This window comes from Manis pentadactyla, chromosome 4 (assembly GCF_030020395.1).
Source record: "Manis pentadactyla isolate mManPen7 chromosome 4, mManPen7.hap1, whole genome shotgun sequence".
Lineage (NCBI taxonomy): Eukaryota > Metazoa > Chordata > Mammalia > Pholidota > Manidae > Manis > Manis pentadactyla.
Window position 1 is genome coordinate 189291971 of NC_080022.1, and position 17051 is coordinate 189309021.

The 17051-nt window shown below is 59.6% G+C and overlaps 1 protein-coding gene across 10 annotated transcripts in view; it reads left to right on the forward strand.

Annotated features, from left to right (window-relative positions):
- The first annotated feature begins 1062 nt into the window (after positions 1-1062).
- BAHCC1 (BAH domain and coiled-coil containing 1) overlaps positions 1063-17051 on the forward strand; it is a 61238-nt gene continuing 45249 nt past the window's right edge. For 7 of the 10 annotated variants that reach the window (XR_008997510.1, XM_057501806.1, XM_057501812.1 and 4 more), the window contains exons 1-2: positions 1063-1256; positions 4990-5373. Coding sequence is in view for 9 of the 10 variants with exons in the window: in XM_057501806.1 (XP_057357789.1) it covers positions 5193-5373 (181 nt within the window). In the remaining variant the exon portion in view is untranslated. Of the gene's footprint in view, positions 1257-1281; positions 2819-4391; positions 4800-4913; positions 5374-17051 lie in introns of those variants that run through there. The other 3 variants (XM_057501807.1, XM_057501809.1, XM_057501810.1) reach the window with 3 other exon arrangements.

Consider the following 17051-nt stretch of genomic DNA (forward strand, 5'->3'; position numbering starts at 1 on the left):
CCCCCAGAGGGGGAGGCAGAGATTCACATGGAAAAAAAGGAATAAAGATGTATCCATCGCCTCGACATCACCTTGACTCCCTGAGAATAAATAGCATTTTGTTGGGAAACCAAATTCTGACAGAAATGTTCATTTGGAGAATATTTTTTAAAGTGGTTTGCATCTGATTATGATGAAGATAATCGTTCAGTGGCTCTTTTTAATTAGGGAGATAATTTAACGGATGTCCAGGAGACTGGCACTGAGAGATACTGTGCAAGGTTATCGCACCATGCGTATCAAAAAATCTAGTTGCAGATGAAAAAGGACAATCTCTGTCTTGGCCGTAAATGCCAGACTTTCATTTTGATTTGTGCTCTGTTGGAAAAGATGGTCAAGGGAGATTAAAACTGAGCGTGGGCAGATAGATGGCCAGAGACGTAGGTCCCGTCTTCCTGGGGTCTGATCCGCAATGCAGGGAGAAGAGAGGACCAGGCAGGAGACTCTGAAGCTTGTGCTGCCCATGTCGTGGGCATGAGAGTATTTCCGAGCTCGGTACGTGCAGGTGGAGACTCGGGAGTGGTAGAAGGATGGGGCAACCTGAGGAGGCCTCTGGGCTTGGAGCTAGGGCCTACCTGCGCGGTTTCAGCCACCTGCCAGACAGATCCGAGGTATATTTTAAAAGCATCTTTTTTAACGGGTATTGCAGTTTCTTCTCCTGGCCTCTGTGCACCAGAAGCCAAACGTTAGGCCTGCTGGATTTAAAAAAAAAAAAAAAAACACCTCCCCCTCCGCGCGGACACGCGCTCCCACTCGCTCTCCCGCCCTGCGCCACCACATTCCCATTCAGCAGCAATGATCTGCGCAGAGGAGCTGCGCAGTCGCCAGGCTTGAATTAGGCGCCACCAGGCTCGGTAGTAGCCCTGCTGCTCCCTGATTGGCAGCTCCCTGGCCCCGCGCCAGCCTATTGGGAGGCCTGTTTACGCCGAATGAGTGGCACGAGCTCCCGGCCGCAGAGGGCCGCGCGACCAATCAGCGCGCGCACTGCTCCGGGCTGAGTGGCACGAGCTTATTAGTATGCAGGGCCCGTGGCTCGCCGCGCCGGGCTGCAGGTTTGAGAGCCGCTCTGGATGGGCTCGCTAGACTCGTTGTTGTGGAAGCGGTGCATTTACAGTGCAACAGTCAGCACATTGAAAATACCAATAGGAATACAAAACAAAGTCACATTTACTGATTTAATTGTATTGCATTCAGTTGTATCCAGGAAACAGCCTCCAGTAAGTAACTGAAATTGCTTTCTTTTTTTTTTTGTATTTTTATTATTATATTTTTTATTTTGGCTTTGGGGATTTACATTTTTTTTTTAGCCAGAGGAATTCAGGGTTGTGATGTTAAGAAATATATATCTTCCCTTTAAAAAATTCCGTTATAATGTCGAGCAGGCTTTTTTTTTTAAGATGGACTATTTATAAGCGATTTTTTTCCTCTGAAAAAAAATATCGATTGATTTAAAATTCCCCCCGTAATGCGTCCCTTGCTTTGCTCTGAGCGCTTGTTGTCTCGATCGACACCCAGCATTAAAAATAAATAATCGCGACCGGGTAGGGATTCTCGGGCTGCGCCCGGCGCTAGCCGCGCGGGCGGCTCCGGGCAGTCAGTCGGCGAGGTCCCGGACGCGGCCAACGCGCGCCCGGCTCCGGCCGCACGGGGAAAGAGCCCCAATTGTTTGCCCCCCCCCATCCCCATTCCGCCTCCTCCCCTGGGCAGCCCAGCCGGCCCCGCCCGGTGGCTTCGCGGCTCAGGGAACCGGCCGGCTGGTGGTAGCCGAGGCGGCCCAGGCCGCCAACCACAGGGGCTTTTCGGCTGCCGGCTGAGAGCTGGGCTAGGTAGGGGTCGGGGCGCAGAGGGGTAATGGGGAGTTCTTGGGTTTTCGCTTTCCAGGGCTTAATTCGTTGCAGAACATTTCAAAAAATGTTCTGGTGTGTGGGAGTGAGAGTGGAGGAGGGGGCCGAGCGAGGCCGGCGCAGCAGGGCTTTTTCACCGCTAGCGTCGGGGCAGCGCGCGGGGCTACGGCCATGGCCTGCTTGGCGGGGGTCTCAGGGCGGTGGGCTCTAGGGCGCGGGGGTCCGGCGCGGGACGGGCCTAAGTCCTCTCCCAGGGGAGGGAGGGGGAAGGGGGTGGGCGCAGCCGTTTCGCAGGGAGCGGGTTCTGCGGTGGCGCCCCAGCTGCCCGCGCCCCGGTGTGCGTCTGGCTCCAGCCCAGCCTGCAGGCAGGCCCCATGGCGCCCATGAGCTAGGAGACGGCGCCTGGGCTGGCAGACAAGAAGGGGTCCCCCTCCTCGGCGGGCGGCCGAAGCGAGTGTGGGCTTTTGGGGTGCATAGGTTAAAAACAAAGCAAACCTGAAGGAGCCCCACATCCAGGAGCGTGCGTGCCGCGCCAAGAGAGACGGGGGCTCCAGAGACCACGTCCCGCCACCCCGGGGAGGAGCCTGGCGTGCTCTTTCGGTTCTTTCCAAAATGCCCTTGTTAGCGATCCTCCGGCTGGCGCGGAGCCTCCTACCCACCGCCGCTTTTGCTCCGTTTCCTCTTAGACTGGCTGGGCCCGGGGTTGCGCACGGCCCTCTGCTGCGGCGTCCCCCGGCCTGCGGGGAGGAGGGGGCTCCGAGCCCTGGGGCTCGCGGGAGGTGGCGCCTGCTCTCCGGAGCGCTGGGCCCAGGCCGCGGCGGACGTGCGCCCCCGCCCGCTCCCTGCCGGCTCGGCCTTCCCAGGCCCGGGCGGACGAGGAGGTGCTTGGCCTCTCCCCGGGAGCGAAGAACCAAAACAAAAGCCCCTCCGACCCGGTAAGAATCGCAGCGGCAGGGACGGCACGGTCCACCCTTGCCCAGGTAAAAGGTCTAGCGGGCGTGTGAGGAAGATCAGTCTGGCCCCGCGATCCGCCGCAGGAGGTGGAAGATGAAAACTGCTGGTGGCCGAGCCCGCGTCCCGAGAATCGCGAGCAGCTCGAGCTTTCTCGACAAATTTGAAATTGTCTTGGAAAAAGGAAACCCCACAAAACAAAAGCCTAGTGCACATGACTCCCGGAGGCCGCAGGGAGCCTCGTACCCTCGCTCGCGCAGCCCCCGGTGCCTTTGAAGCCGCCGGTCCCGACCTCTCTCCCCTTCTTCCCTTTGTCCCGCCCAGCGCCCCCCCGGCTCCCGCCTCGCAGCTGCCCGCAGACCCCCAGCCCAGTGCGGGCAGCCCCTCCCTGACCCCCGCGCGGGCAGCCCCTCGCCCAGAGCTTCTCGGCCCCGGGGCCTGAAGCTCTCAGTACTGGCCTGAGCCGCGTTTTGTTTGTTAGACCGGGGGAGAGAACTGGCGATCCCTAGAGGCGAGGGAGCCCCAAACGTCTGTGTATGAAGTTGAGAGACAAAGAGAACTCTTTGTGTAGGTACCGTTTATTTACAATGCAAAAGCTCTCCGAATAAATATTAAAAAAGCTTATCAGCTGAGCAAATATGTATTCACTTAATACATTATGTTTTCGGTTATAGATTAAATCAAACACAAAATAGTCTGCAAATAAGACGTTGAAGAACCCGTAGCATTAAATATAGCAATTTAAAATGGTATTCGCAAAATGGAAAACATCTTAGTCGGTTTGTTGTCCCGGTGGGATGGCTAAATAAAAAAAACTCAGAAGGTTTTGCACCGTCCACAATTTAAATTATTGAGCCTACCCAGCTTCTTTTTGTTTATGGTGATAGCACACATTAAAACAATACTGATTTGGGAAATGAGAAATATACAAAGTGAAAGAGGTCCACGCGGGCACACAGTGGTGCGGTTTATGTCGCTTGCTCCATCGCTCCGCAAGCAGCATCTGAAATTGTCCCCAATTTCGCCTGAGAGTGGGCTCCCCTCGTGGGGTGGGGGTGGAACAGAAGGGACGGGGAGGGGACATTTTCAGAGGCCCTGTGGGTAGGTAGACGGGGACGACGGAGGCCGAGTCTGCTGGGACGCGAGCGGCCACTGAGCTTGGCTGCGCCGGCCGCCTCTCCGCGGCCCGAGGGCCGGGTCGGGCGCAGCAGACCCCGCATCCCCCGCCCTCGGCTCGGGGACCCTGGACAGGCGCTGAAGCGAGCAAGCCGTGGCCGGTTTGGGGAGTTAAGAGAACAAATTCTGACTCTCGGAGCGCCCCAGCCAGAGCACCCAATCCGCGGAGGAAGATCCTGGGCGATTCCGATTGGAGGGCGGGGAGATTGTTGCAGCCTCGCCGGGGCACTCCCGGCTCGGCCGGCGGGCCGGCACTGCGGCTGGTGGCCCAGGTGACACCGGCGACGCGGACGCCCGGGGCTCCCGGGGAGCTGGGTCCTGGCTGTGTGCTGGGGGTGGGGTACCAGCCCGTTGGTGGGGGGGCGGGTTCAAATGAAAGGACCAAAAGACGCAGGGGGGGGGATGGGAGAGGGGAGAAAAGGAAGGTTATAAAAAAAACTCGGGTTACAATCAATAAAATTACTCGCTTAATTAGCATGGTTATTCGGTTAAGCGGAATGCAGTAAAAGCCGGACTTCGGGAAGGGGGGAGGAAAAAGCGAGCGCGGACCCTCGGCCTTTTCCTCCGAGACACCTTCGGGCAGCGGGGGAGGGGAGAGGGTGTGCGTGAGTGTGAGTGTGTGTGTGCGTGCGTGATGGCTTCGCAGATTTGGGTTTTTATCACCCAGCGGAGCCAGCAGCCTCTCGCCTTGGCGCCTTCGCCTCCGGGACCTGCGGGGACGCCAAGGGGAGGCGGCGAGCGGTGCGGCCAGGCCCCCCAGGCTCTGCGGGGCCGAGCGGCGCTGGAACGGTGCGAGTGCGCGCGGGGGCCGGGGGGGCCGGCACACGCACGTGCAGCGGGGAGGCGCGCCGAGCGCTCCGGGCCGGGCCGCCCGGCTTGGCCGCGCTCGGGCCGGCGGGGGTGTGGGGGCGGGCGGGGCGGGGACCCCCGGGTGAGCCGAGTCTCCAAGTCACCGAGTGTCCTCTGCTTGCCTCCGCAGACGATGGACCCGCACGGCGGCCGCAGGCTCGGCGCGCGGCCGCCCGCCGAGGAGCCCAGTCCGCCGGCGTGCTGACCGGCCCCTCCGCCGCCGCCGGTGACCCCAGACGCCGCCGCCTCCGCGCCGCCCGCGCGCCTCGCTGCCCCCGGGCCCCGGCCACGCTGCTCCCGGGAGGCGGCGGCGGGCCGGGGCCAGGGCCCGGCATGGATGGCCGCGACTTCGCGCCGCCGCCGCATCTGCTGTCGGAGCGCGGGAGCCTGGGCCACCGCAGCGCTGCCGCCACAGCCGCGCGCCTCGCCCCGGCCGGGCCCGCCGCGCAGCCCCCGGCGCACTTCCAGCCCGGAAAGTACTTCCCGTCGCCGCTGCCCATGGCTTCGCACGCAGGTCAGTGCCGGCCGTGCGGGCGCGGGAGAGGTCCAGCTGGAGGTGGGCACGGCGGGGGCGGACGGGCGACCGCTCTCCCCTCCTGGGGCACTTGCGGGGAAGCCTTCGGTTTCGTTTCCCTGCCCCGGCCCCGGGCCCGACCCCGGGGCGGCCGGGCGGCAGCGCGTCCTGCGCCCAGAGCCGGATCGTCGCGGTTTAGAGCGGCCTTCCCGGGGGTCCCCCGGGGTCTCGGAGGGGCAGCCCCTGAGCCGGCTACAAATAAAGCCCTTTCCTCCCATGCCGCCCTCTCCCACCCCTCCCTGCATCAGAAGTGAATTCCGCGGAACCCTCATTTCTGCATTCTGCATTCACGTCCTTGAGACATTCTGGGGCTGGGACCACTAGGCACCTTCTGCGGGAACAAAACGGCTGTGGTGACGGGGTGGGGGCGCCGCGGCCTCGCGGATTAGGGCGGTGTGCGTGCGGTGAGCGTTAGCAGGGGCCGCTGGTGTAAGACGGGCAAATCCTGTTTCTGTGTAAAGCCTTGGAGTGTCAGGGCGAGAATGGGTTCGCAGGGGCTGCCCCTGCGCTGACAAGTGCCGCTGGTATCCCGCTCCTGCCGGACAAAGCGCGGCGCGCCCAGGGGGAGGGCGGCGGGCGCCGGCGGGGCGCGGGCGCGGCTTTCGGTGCAGGCGAGTGCACCCCACCACGGAGACCGCGGCCACCGCTCCCGTCCTCGCGGTGGGAGAGGCCGGCCCTTGACGGAGCGGACCCAGGCCTCCGGGGCAGACTGCCTCTCGGGTTTCTCCGATAGTAATGATGAGCGAGGTCAGAGGAGAAGCAGGCCCCGGGCGGAGGGTTGCGAAGGGGCAGCTACCTCGCCGAGAGACCCTGGAGGTCACTGGCCAGCCCCGACCGAGTTTGCAGGAAGCACCAGGGTCTGCGCTGGGGATCTGCCGGTCACCCTTGAAGGTTGGCTTGCTATTGTTTACAGTTTGTCCTGAACATCAGAAATGTTGTTTGCCGCTTTTTTTTCCCTGTTAATTTGGCAGTAACAGTTATTATTGCTAGCTTGATGAACTGTGAATACTAATAAAATTATATCTGCTTTAATGGGATTACAATTAGCGTGTGGATTAAAACGGATGGCTCAGAGAGGCTGGAAGAGAGAATGTCAGAAGGAAGGGCAGTCAGAGAGAAAAACGTGAATTTCCTAAAAAGAAAAAAAAAGACGAAACTGCTTAATTACTAATAGGCTTTTAGCATTTACAATCTGAGGAGATTCCGTTAGGCCAGGCTGGCCTCCAGCGCCCCTGGAATTAGCCCGGCATCGCGGTGTTTCCGGCGCCAGACCTGCAGGACTGCTTTGTCGCTCTGCCTGCTCTTCTTTCTTTCCCTTTCTTTTTCTCTCCTCTGGATTTATAACTGGAAAGAGGGAAAGTACTTTGCCTGGGCAATTGGTGATTTAAAAATATCTGTCCCAGCTGTCCCTGCGGTTAAGTGTTTCTCTACCCCTGCATTGGAGATGCTGCCTGCCCAGCTCTGCCTGGGAGGGTGAGGGGGCCGCAGACAGCATCTCGTGGTGGCAGCAGGGACTGTGCCACAGCTTCCCTGACCAGTCCCTTCTCCTGGCTGTAGGCTGGTGGCCCCTGCTAAGGGCAGGGAGCCTGAGCCTTCAGGTTGGGGGATGGTGAGGGAGCAGTTGGTTACACACCCCCTCCTGTGTGTGCCATACCCTCTGGCCTGGCAGGTAGCAAGACCACAGAAACAAGGGTATGGAAGAGCCCCAGACATCAAGGTTTCCCAGTAGTGGATAGGCAAGCTGGAGCTGTTCCATCATAGGGAGGCACAGCCAGGCCGGATTCCCTGAAGGTTCGGGTCACTCTTGCCTCCCCTGTCCCCATTCACCAGCTCACAGTTTGGCTAGGTCCTGGCCAGCTGCCATTTCGTCTCTCTGCAGATACTTCCAGATGCTGGCACCACCAACTCAGGTGGGAATGTGGTCTGTGTGGCCCAAACCATTGTCTTGCTCAGGCCAAGTTTGACCACGTGGTTCTTGAGCATAGGCCATAGAGGGTTTGGAGAAATTGGGTGGACACTGGCCTGGTCCCTTTCTTTGACCCAGACCCTATCAGCCTTTGCCCATATGCAGAGTGCTCTAGAGGGCGCTGGAGGTCCCCAGGGCCCTCACAGGGGGCTGGAGGGCCACGTGTCCTCGGCTCCTGGAGACCTTTCCACTCCCCTGGGGGACCCGAGAGGCCTATTGTGCTTGGAGATGTTCGGCCCATTTGTGGCAGGAAGGCCAGGCCAAGCAGGCGTCCAGCTAGGAGCATCTGTACTGAAAGCCTTTTTAAATTGCTGAAAGCCAGAATATTCATACTGGTTTTTAAAATTTAACTACATCAATATTTTTAAAGGAATTTTGCCCCAGATTGCTTTGCTTTGGTCTGTATCTATATATGATCTGGCTTAGAAAGAAAAAATTGAATTAAGTTAAAAAAGATTTTTTTTTGCCTCTCATGTGCGGATTTCCAAATGGCCAGTTTGGCGGACTTCCTTCCCATTTCTGCGGATAGCCTCGGTCTGCAGGCCTCGGCTGCAGCAATCCGGCCTGCCGCTCCCTCCCTCTGCTGCCCCACTGAGGGGAAAACTGCTCCGAGCGTCTCCCGATTTGCCAGGCTCTGACATGGGAGTAGGTCCAGCCACCAGACGTGGAACCCCTGGCTTCCGGGACCGCTCCTCTCTGCGCGGCTACCCGGTGCGGGCCACGGGGCTCCCTCCCCGGAGGCCGCCTGCACGGTCCTTCCTTGTCCACACTCAGTGCTTTCAAATGTCAGCCCGAGGTTCCCTGATGGGACGTAGGGCTCCAGAGCTTCCACTGTTTTTCTAGAAATGAAAGTGCCGGTAGCTTTACCATCGGCTGTAGGGCTTTATGGTAAAGTGCTGTTCCAGTAACCTTGTCACCAAAAGGTGCAATTAAAATGTTTGGAATCATTATTTTTAGTGCAGTGTTAGATTTTGTCTCTAATACAGATGGTCCGGAGGCAAAGCTGTGAAATCTAGGGGGGGGATGGAAAATCAACAACGCATCAACCCAAGATTTTTCTTCAGCACTACTGCCTGGAGCGATTGGGGATCGCGCCTCCCCTGGAGCGCATTTAATAAGGCGGCAGCCCAGCCAGAGAGAGGCCCGTCCCCGCCCCCTCTTCCGGCCGGTCAGCTTCTGCCCTCCGCCCTCTGCGCAGCCCCGCCCTCTGCGCAGCCCCCTCCGCGGGCCAAGTCTCCGAGTTACCGGGTCCCCACGGAAGGGAGGTAGAGGTGCCTGGCCTGGGTTTCAGCAGTGCGGCTGGCTGCGGGTGGGCTCCTCTCGCCGCCTCTTGTCTCCTTCGCGGTGTAAATGGCGTGGCCTGGCAGCTGAGTGTCCTGGGCCCGGGGGTGTTGGCAGCAAACAGAGTGGCAGGTCCCTTCTGGCGGGAGAACAGCAAACTTCTTCCCTGTTAACAGTGCTTCTGATCTCCAATCTAAAAAGAAGAAAAAAAAAAAACTTAGTAGAGGAAAAAAGATAATTTCCTAGTGTGAAAAGACCCCATCAAAGGTTCCCCTTCCCTGGTCATGTGATATTTTTTTGTAAAGAAAAAAATGCATTTTCGTAAATACCTCATTAGCTCAATGACACCATAGAGTGTTTCTGCAACAGTTACCAGCATTAAGTAGGTGTGAAAAGAGTTACTTTCCAAGGACTCTACCCATTCTGCTCTGGAGGAGACAGAACCAGACATCAAAGCCACCACCGTGCTGAGGAACCCTGGGAATCCGGTGGCCGGGTGGCCACGTAGACTGGCCAGCAGGCTGCGGTGGCCACCTCGCCTGCCCCACTGAAGCCATTTTTGGAATGTGGGTTTTTTCTCAGTGGGGTTTGTGCTGCCTCCATATCTGATCATTCCTATAAGGATATTCCTATAGGGATATCCAGGTCACATGAGTAGTAAGGCAGATTAGCGAGACAGGCAGGGAGTGGCCTTGTGTGCATTAAGCATCTCCCCTGGAAAATATGCGCATCCCCAAACGCTGCCCGTTATTCTTAGAAATCACCCTCCTCTGCTGCGAGACTGGGTCAACAGCCCTCACTGACAGGACAGAACGCATAGGAGGCTGTTAGAATAACATGGATGAGGCTAAAAATACCCCTAAGAAACACACATAAAAAAGCCAAATCCAACAACAGAACAAGCTAAAAATATTCCAGGCTTTGGCAAAGAGCACAGAGTTAAATAAATTATACAAGAGCCATTCATGGGAGCAAGTTGACTTTCTCTCTTACGGGAACTTGGTTCAAGCTAATAAAAATAATTTACTAGCCACTGAGCTTTGCATGAGTTTAAATTTAATTGGTGGGGCTTCTGGTGTTTGTCACTTCTTGGCGATTAGTGGGCTTGCCCTGGCCTGGAGTGGGGTGGGGAGGGGTGCCGGGGCTGGGGTCCTGGAAGGAGGGGCTGTGTTCCCTGAGGAACAGGGCCCGGGTGCAAGAGCAGGATGCACAGGAGGCTGGAGAAGGAGGCGGCTGTGGTGGGTGGGGGGAAGGGGAGGTCAAGAAAAGCAGAACAGGGGCGGGGCAGGCAAGGCGCAGCTATTTTAATTTGATAAATGATCATACACCTTTAAGAGTGTGTTTTAACAATCAAGATACACTCTGGCAAGTTGATAGGATGTTCGCTGTCAACTTACATATGTCATCAGAGCGGGCTGTGAGCATAAATAATGTGCGAGAGCATGGGGATGTGTTGCAGGCTCTCGCAGAGTTGGACAGGTAGCAACCCCTGTCCTCTGATGGGCACTTCTCTCTCCCAGTGTCTGGGGCAGTAGCCAGAGGACAGGAATGAGGGGTATTTTTGTTGGGGCCTTTCCTCTCTGGGGAGTTCCCAGGTCTCCCTACCAAAATAAGAGGTCCAGATGGCTTGCTCAGAAAAACTGCTGGTGTGGTCTGAAGCTGGAATCGTGGCCCCCGGCTGGTGTCTTTTCAGACAGCAGATGTACAGGTTCAGCCATTTCCCTGGAATGTCAAACGCCCACCCTGGGATTAGGGGCTGGGTAACCCCCTTTGCTCTCTTCTCTTTAAAGTAATGCCGTGGGAAATCCCACCAGGCCCTTCTAACTCCCCAAGGACTACACTTCCCAGAATGCCCTTGGTCTAGCTCCAGGGTCTCAGCCTGGAACCCGCCCTGTGCTGGGAATTCCCAAGCACAGGTGGTTCAGCCAGTGCCACTGGGGATGAGTGCTTTCCCAGCGGGTGGGAGGAAGGGGGCCTTGGTGGCCACCCCCAGGGCCCCCTTGTCCTTCCTCCTGGAGAGGCCTCAGCCCGCCTGGCCTCCTCCCTACCATAAATATCTGAACATAGGCCCCAATAGAGCTGCCCTGCCCCTCTACCTCAGGCACCCCGGGTGGCAGCTGCCTTGATTGGCATAATGGAGTCCCAGGGGAGGGTCCCGCCAATCCCCTTGCTCTGGGTCCATTGTGTGGGTGCTCCTTCAGAGGGCCTTCTCAGAGGGGCCCTGATCACCTGTGGTGGGGCCAGTGTGGAATACAAGGACCCCACCCGGGCGACCTCAGGGCTGGTCTCTGCCTACAGAATCCCATGAGAAAATCCTTCACAGCCTTTTGGGTGGCACCACCCCCTGCAGCCTCACATCCTCAGAGAGCAGGGGCCTTACTAATGCTATATTGAGTAGTATCCACCCTGGATGACTTCTGGCAGGATCCAAAAAGAAACTGCCCCCCAGGACAGAGGCACTGCCTATGCCCCTCTGAAGGCCTGGTGTATCACCTGTCCAGGGAAGGTTCTCTAACCAGCACTGCTGGCAGCTTTCCGGAGGGGTGGTTTCCCCAGGGCGCCCCTTGGAGAAGCCCCCCAGGAGGTCTCCAGTCAGCCTCGCATCACATTTCTTTAGCCAGATGCTGAGTGGGACTTCAGGGCTTCAGGATGCAAAGCACGTGCCCCCATCTGTTTGACACATAGGTGACTACACAGCTCCCACCCTTGCCTGCCAGAGAATGGCTCCCTAGGGTTCCCTCGTCCTCATTAACCCCTGGGGCCTCCTTTCTCCCACCAAAGACTCAGTATTACAAGCAGACAACAAAATCAAAACCAGCATGCGATACCGAGAAATATCCTGCAGCCCCAGGCCATGCTGAGGAAGGTTGGTGCCTTGGAAGCCCCAGTGCGTGGGGCTGTCTCTCCACCCGGCTCTGACGCTCTGCCCGCTGATGTTTTTATGGGATAATATACCGTTTAGATCACATAGGTCTATTTGTCAGTGGGCCGCCCTGTTTGTTGTAATATATAATATTACTGCCTCCGTGGCCCTGTGAGCAGCTGCCTCCAGAGGACAGGGGCCCCGTGGGAACGAGGCGTGGGCTGGGGGTGGGGCACTGGGCCCAGCCTATGAGGCCAGCACTGGGTTTGCAGGGGGTGCGGCCTGGTACGGGGAGCATCCCACACCCAGGCAGGGAGCTGGCGTCTGGGGGCTGCTGCAGCTGTGCTGCCCGCTGTGCTCCAGATAGGATCAGCCAGGAAGCATTTGCTTCGTTCTGACCTGGGGTGGGGACAGGAGGAGGGCATAAACAGGTGGGCTGGGCGCCCTGCCCCCTCCAGCCCCAGGCCCCCACAACAAAGAACCCAGTGTCTTTAGATACAAATACCTCTGAGGCTGGGGACGGGAAGGAAAGATGAAGCAGCCTCCCCACCCCTCAGTGCAGGAACTCTGTTTCCCACTAACATTTCCAGAAATGGGGTGGAGGGGACAGGAGATGATGGGCCCCTGAGCAGCAGGCTGGGGTCCCCAAGGATGGCCTGCAGGCATTGTGTTCTTGGAGTACCCTGCCAAGAAAGAGGATCCTTAGGGATATTACATAAGACTAAGCGACCTTGCTGCCATCCTCCTGGGAAAGGAAGGTCTTGACCCCTTTGCCCGTCTCTAGATGCCCATATATTCTCTGGGACTGCCACAGGGGTCTCCAGTGGAAGGCACCATGGCCGCTCCGTCACAGAGCCAGGCACTTCCCTCCCACCCAAGCAGGGCACAGTGGGCCTGGCGAGCAGAAGGTGGGTAGGGGTGGTCAGACAAGGCCCAAGGGGCTGAGCCCGGAGTGGCGGTGCAGCGGTGAGGTGGGGAAGGGGCCACACTGTTGGCCAGTGTCCACCCCACGTCTCACTGCAGCTGACGCAGGCAGGACAGGCATGGGCCCAGCCCGTGTCCGCTTTGTGGGCGGACCTCCCCACACGGCCCCAAGGGCCAGCCAGCTCATTAGCTGGCCGAGCTTACGCTGCCCCCCGTGCATGGGCATCCATCACACGCTGCTCATCCTCGCCACCGGACAGGTCTTCACGCTCATAACCGGCCTTCAAGGAATCACATTCCAGCGGCCCCGGGAGAGCCAGCCTGCCCAGTGACTGGAATGTGTCCTGGTCCATCTCCACTTCCCACCACCTGCTCTGTCCCTCAGCTCCTGGCCGCCGGCCGGAGTGAGCCAGCAGGTCCCCAGTGACCCTCTGTGGCACGCCCTGGGCCTGCGTGCAGGGCTTGGCACCTGCTAACCGCCCTGCCGTTGCACCAGTTCCTTCCTGCCCTTTTGTGCCGAGGAACCCATTTCAGGATTGGCCGTCCCAGCCCAGGCTCCCGCTTCCCAGAAGCCATTCCCACGTGGAACAACTCCAGGAGGACCTGGCCTTCCTTTGGGGTCTCCATTATTTGAGCCCCCACTCACCCCCTTTTCACTCCGCTGTCCATGAAGGCTTCCAAATACTCAGCACCCAGCTCCCCGACCCCAGGCTCTGGCCACCTGTGCCCCTCACCCCAGCCCCCAGCTGCCCCAAACACCTCTGCTCCCCTGCCTGTCCTGGAGTCCCCCAGCCAGCTCTCCACCTGGGCAGCTTCTACAGCTGCAGTGCCGGCCCCCCCAGGTTCAGATCTGCAGAGGGTCCCAGCCACATACTTTCAGAGCCTCTGAGTGGCCCGGTTCTGCCTTGCAGCCTGGTGGAGGGCGGCTCCGCTCGCCCCCCAGCATGCCCCGGATCTGCCGTCCCCCCTTCCTGACCAGCGAGCCCCTTCTTGGGCCTCCAGCTTGTCTTCTGTCCCTCATGCTCTGCGGCCCTGGCCAGTGCTTCCTTCCTTGTAGGATGTCAGGGCGCTGAGTGTGGGATGCCTGTGTCCTCTGTCCCCTTGTACCCCCTGAGCTGGGCCTGGCTGTCGTTGGCCTCCCGCCCAGGACGGCAGAGGCCTGGAGGGGGGTGTGCCCGCCCGCACTTGGTCTGTGTACGTGTGGGCAGCCCTACCTGGTTTCCTCCTGAAGTCGCCCCCAGCATGAAGGACAGGGAAGAAGCAGCAGGCTCCGGGGCTCCGAGTTAGAGAGAGAGAGGTGGGGACACTCCAGCTAAAAGCGAGGTGCGCCGCCCCTGCTTCGGACCAGGACTGGGCCCTTCACGCCGGCGGCTCCCTCTACGTAGGCCCAGCCTGCGTGGCCTCCCTCCATGCCTTTCCGAGCATCTCCTGTCATCTGCAGAGGCCCCCAGGCTGCATGTGCTCCCTTGTAAAAGGTGTCAGAGCCGAACAGATGCGCCGAGTAAGCTATCTGCTCCCTTCTAGTGCCTCACCCGGTGGCAAGGGGGGAGTGGGTGGCAGGGGTGCAGCCAGGAGGGGCTCACTGAGCAGTCCGACCCGGTGTCAGCCGTGGGGCGTGGGCTGGCCTGTGGGTGCACATGTGTGTTTCTGTGCTGGAGGGAGGGCGCCAACAAGGCCCAGGAGGGGACTGTCCCTGCGGAGAGACAACACAGCCCCCTCCCCCCAACCCCCTGCAGTGAAGGAGGGACCTGGCAAGGCCCTTCTACTCTGTCTTGCCTGGCCCCAGCCGGTGGCCCTCTGACCATCAGTGTGAGGCTCTGTGTGCAGTGGGGCACCTACAATTGGGGGCAGAAGCCAGAAGCTCCATCTGGGTCATAGGACAGTGGCGGGGGAGGAGGATTGCCTGGGGGTGCTCCCCTCCATGGTGGCTGTGTGGGCAGTGGAGGTAGGGGCTTGGGGGCTGGCCAGCAGAAGGAAAACGAGGGAACAGCAGAGAGCGGGGAGCAGGGAGAAGGTGGGCTGGGGGCCTCACCCCTCTCCCTCTGTGGCATCTCCATCCAGTCAGTCAGGGCCTGTTGGCAAGGGACAGGCTGCATGTGTCACCAGGTCAGGCCCTTCTGCGCCACCTTGCCTTCCTCCGGCCTTGGGCCTTGGTGTTCACTCCTGGTTCTCGGCTTGAGCCCCAGCGTGGGAGGGGTACCTGACAGCACCGGCCCTGCCCCGGCTTTCTGGCAGTTGGTGGCCCCCGCTCTGCCCCTTAGAAGCCCACAGGAACTGGCTGGACAAACACACCTGTACACCCCCCCCCCCCAGGTAGTGCCCAGAGGCCTGGGGGGTATGACTGGCCTCCGGGCCTCCCCAGAGGGGCTGCTTCCCTGGGGACAGGCAGGGAGGCACATGCAGGCATGGTGCCCCCAGCCCCTCTCCTTGCCATCTGTCTTCAGGTCCTGCAATCTTGAGGCCTTGGTCTGACTATGGGATTAGGAAAGAGGGCCTCAGCTCCCGTCTGGGCACTGGGGTCCAGCCACACCCTACCGCCCCCTTATCCTCTGCCTATGTGGGCTTTGGCTTCTGGGGGCCAGAGGTGTGTGTGTGGAGGAGGGGACACTGTGTCTGGGCTTCCCATGGGTCTGAAAGGATTGGGGTGGAGTGGGCGTGGCTGCAGGTCCTGGAGCTGCACCGTGCAGTGCAGGGAGCCCCTGACCCGCAGGCAGAGCTGGGGTGCTGGGGGTCTCTGGAGACTGCAGGTGTGGGACCTCTGGGTGGGGGAGCTCCAGGGAGCCCCTCCTGGAGTGGCGCTGGTGTAGGTGCACCAAGGGCTGCCTCAGGTCCCTCGGGGCAGATCCCCTGGGGCGGTTCCTGGGAAGCATGCTTTGTGAGAGGCCCTGTCAGTCTTATTTATCCATGTGAGTGAGACGCTGGGGAGACTGGGGGCCAGCTCACAGCCTGGACCTGTGAGTACATCTCCCCCACACCTGGGGGTAGGCCTGAGAACCCGGACCTCCGGCCCAGAACTGTAGTCAGTTCAGATGGAGGCTTGGTGAGAACGAGTAGGTGGGGGGAGACCCAGGGAAGAGGTCGGGGTGGGGGACCGGTGACCTGTGGGTGGGGAGGGGTCACCCACCATGCTGGCTGGGTCCGTCCTCCGATGCCCAGATCCTGACCGAGTGCAGAGGGCCGGGGGCCCGGGTCCGCAGCTGCCCTCCCTCCTTGTCTCTCCTCCCCTCTTCCCTCCCTCTGCTGCCCCCCGGGGGCGGACCTCGAGCCGGGCCAGTCTGTTGACCTCGCCCATAGACATCTGCGGGCAGCTGGCATGTGGGCAGGAGTCCCTGGGCTGCTGGGGGTTGGAGATGAGTGTGTCCTCTATGGGCATCTCGAATCAGGCCCTTCCACACTGCCTCATGCCCCGGGGTGTGCCCTCCGCACCATCCACGGAGCTTTTGGGGGGTTCTCTGGGCTCTTGGACACCCCCTTGCCCTGCACACTTCCTGCAGCCTGCACGTCACACCCAGGCATGCCCCATAGTGCCCCCGTCACCCCTGCCCACCTGTCCGGACCTGCTCTCCCGCTCCCAGCACACCTTTCATGCCCCTGCGCCTGTGTGGTCAGCAGCCCTTTGCCCTCAGGGCGGCGCGGTCACAGATGCCTCCTCCCTGTCCCTCCCCACAGGGCCCTGGCAGCTGGCAGCTGGTGGATTCAGGACCCAGGCCTGGAGGTGGACACAGTGAGGACAGGACTGGGGCTCCCACCTGCCTCCTGGCCTCAGTGGCACCTTGCAGGAAGGTGACGGCCGACCCCTTTGTCCCTGGCCATGGGCAGAACTCTCCCTGACCTGGGAAGGACCAAGGGGGAGGAGCTGGGCTCCATGGCTCACCTAGGACATGCTGGGTCTGCCCGGCAGGGCAGGCTCCCCGTCCAGTCAGCCTGCCACGTGCCCTGGCCATCTAGCTGGCATGGGCAGTTTGCCGGAAGCCAGTCCCCTTTTTGAAACTTTTTGCATCCCCATGGGTTTCCTAAAAATAATCTTTTAATTTATTTTAAATTAACATTAAAATTAAATCTAAATTAAATTAAATTGTATCTTTGGGCTCTTAAAAAGCCCTTAATGTGTACAAATGCAGATAAAACTGAGAAAAGTTGGGATGTGCAAGGCCTCTCCCACCCTCCATAACTTGTTGCAGACCTGATGATAAATACCTGGTAGAAATCTAAAATTACGGAGTCCAAGGGTCCTTGGGTGGGAGATGGGTACGCCATCCTTAGGGTGCAAAGAAGAAGGGAGGGACAGGATGCAGACACCCTCCAGGGACCTCCACAGCCGCTTGTCTGTGCAGTGGTGCCGGACTGAAGTGACCCTGGGCCTGCCTTGAAGGGGAAGCTGACTCCAGGGTGTGGAGGAGGGGACACGTCTGTGTGTTGTGGGGTGTGGTCAAGAGGCTGTCTTTCAGCTGGGTTGGGGTGGGGGGGCCTCACACACAAGCGGATTTCTGACTTCTGCAGAAGCGTATCTGACCCTGAGTTGCTCACTCCCCTCCTGGCCCTCCCTGTGCTGTCCTGAAGGTGTCTTCTCTGCTCTGGGTTCCC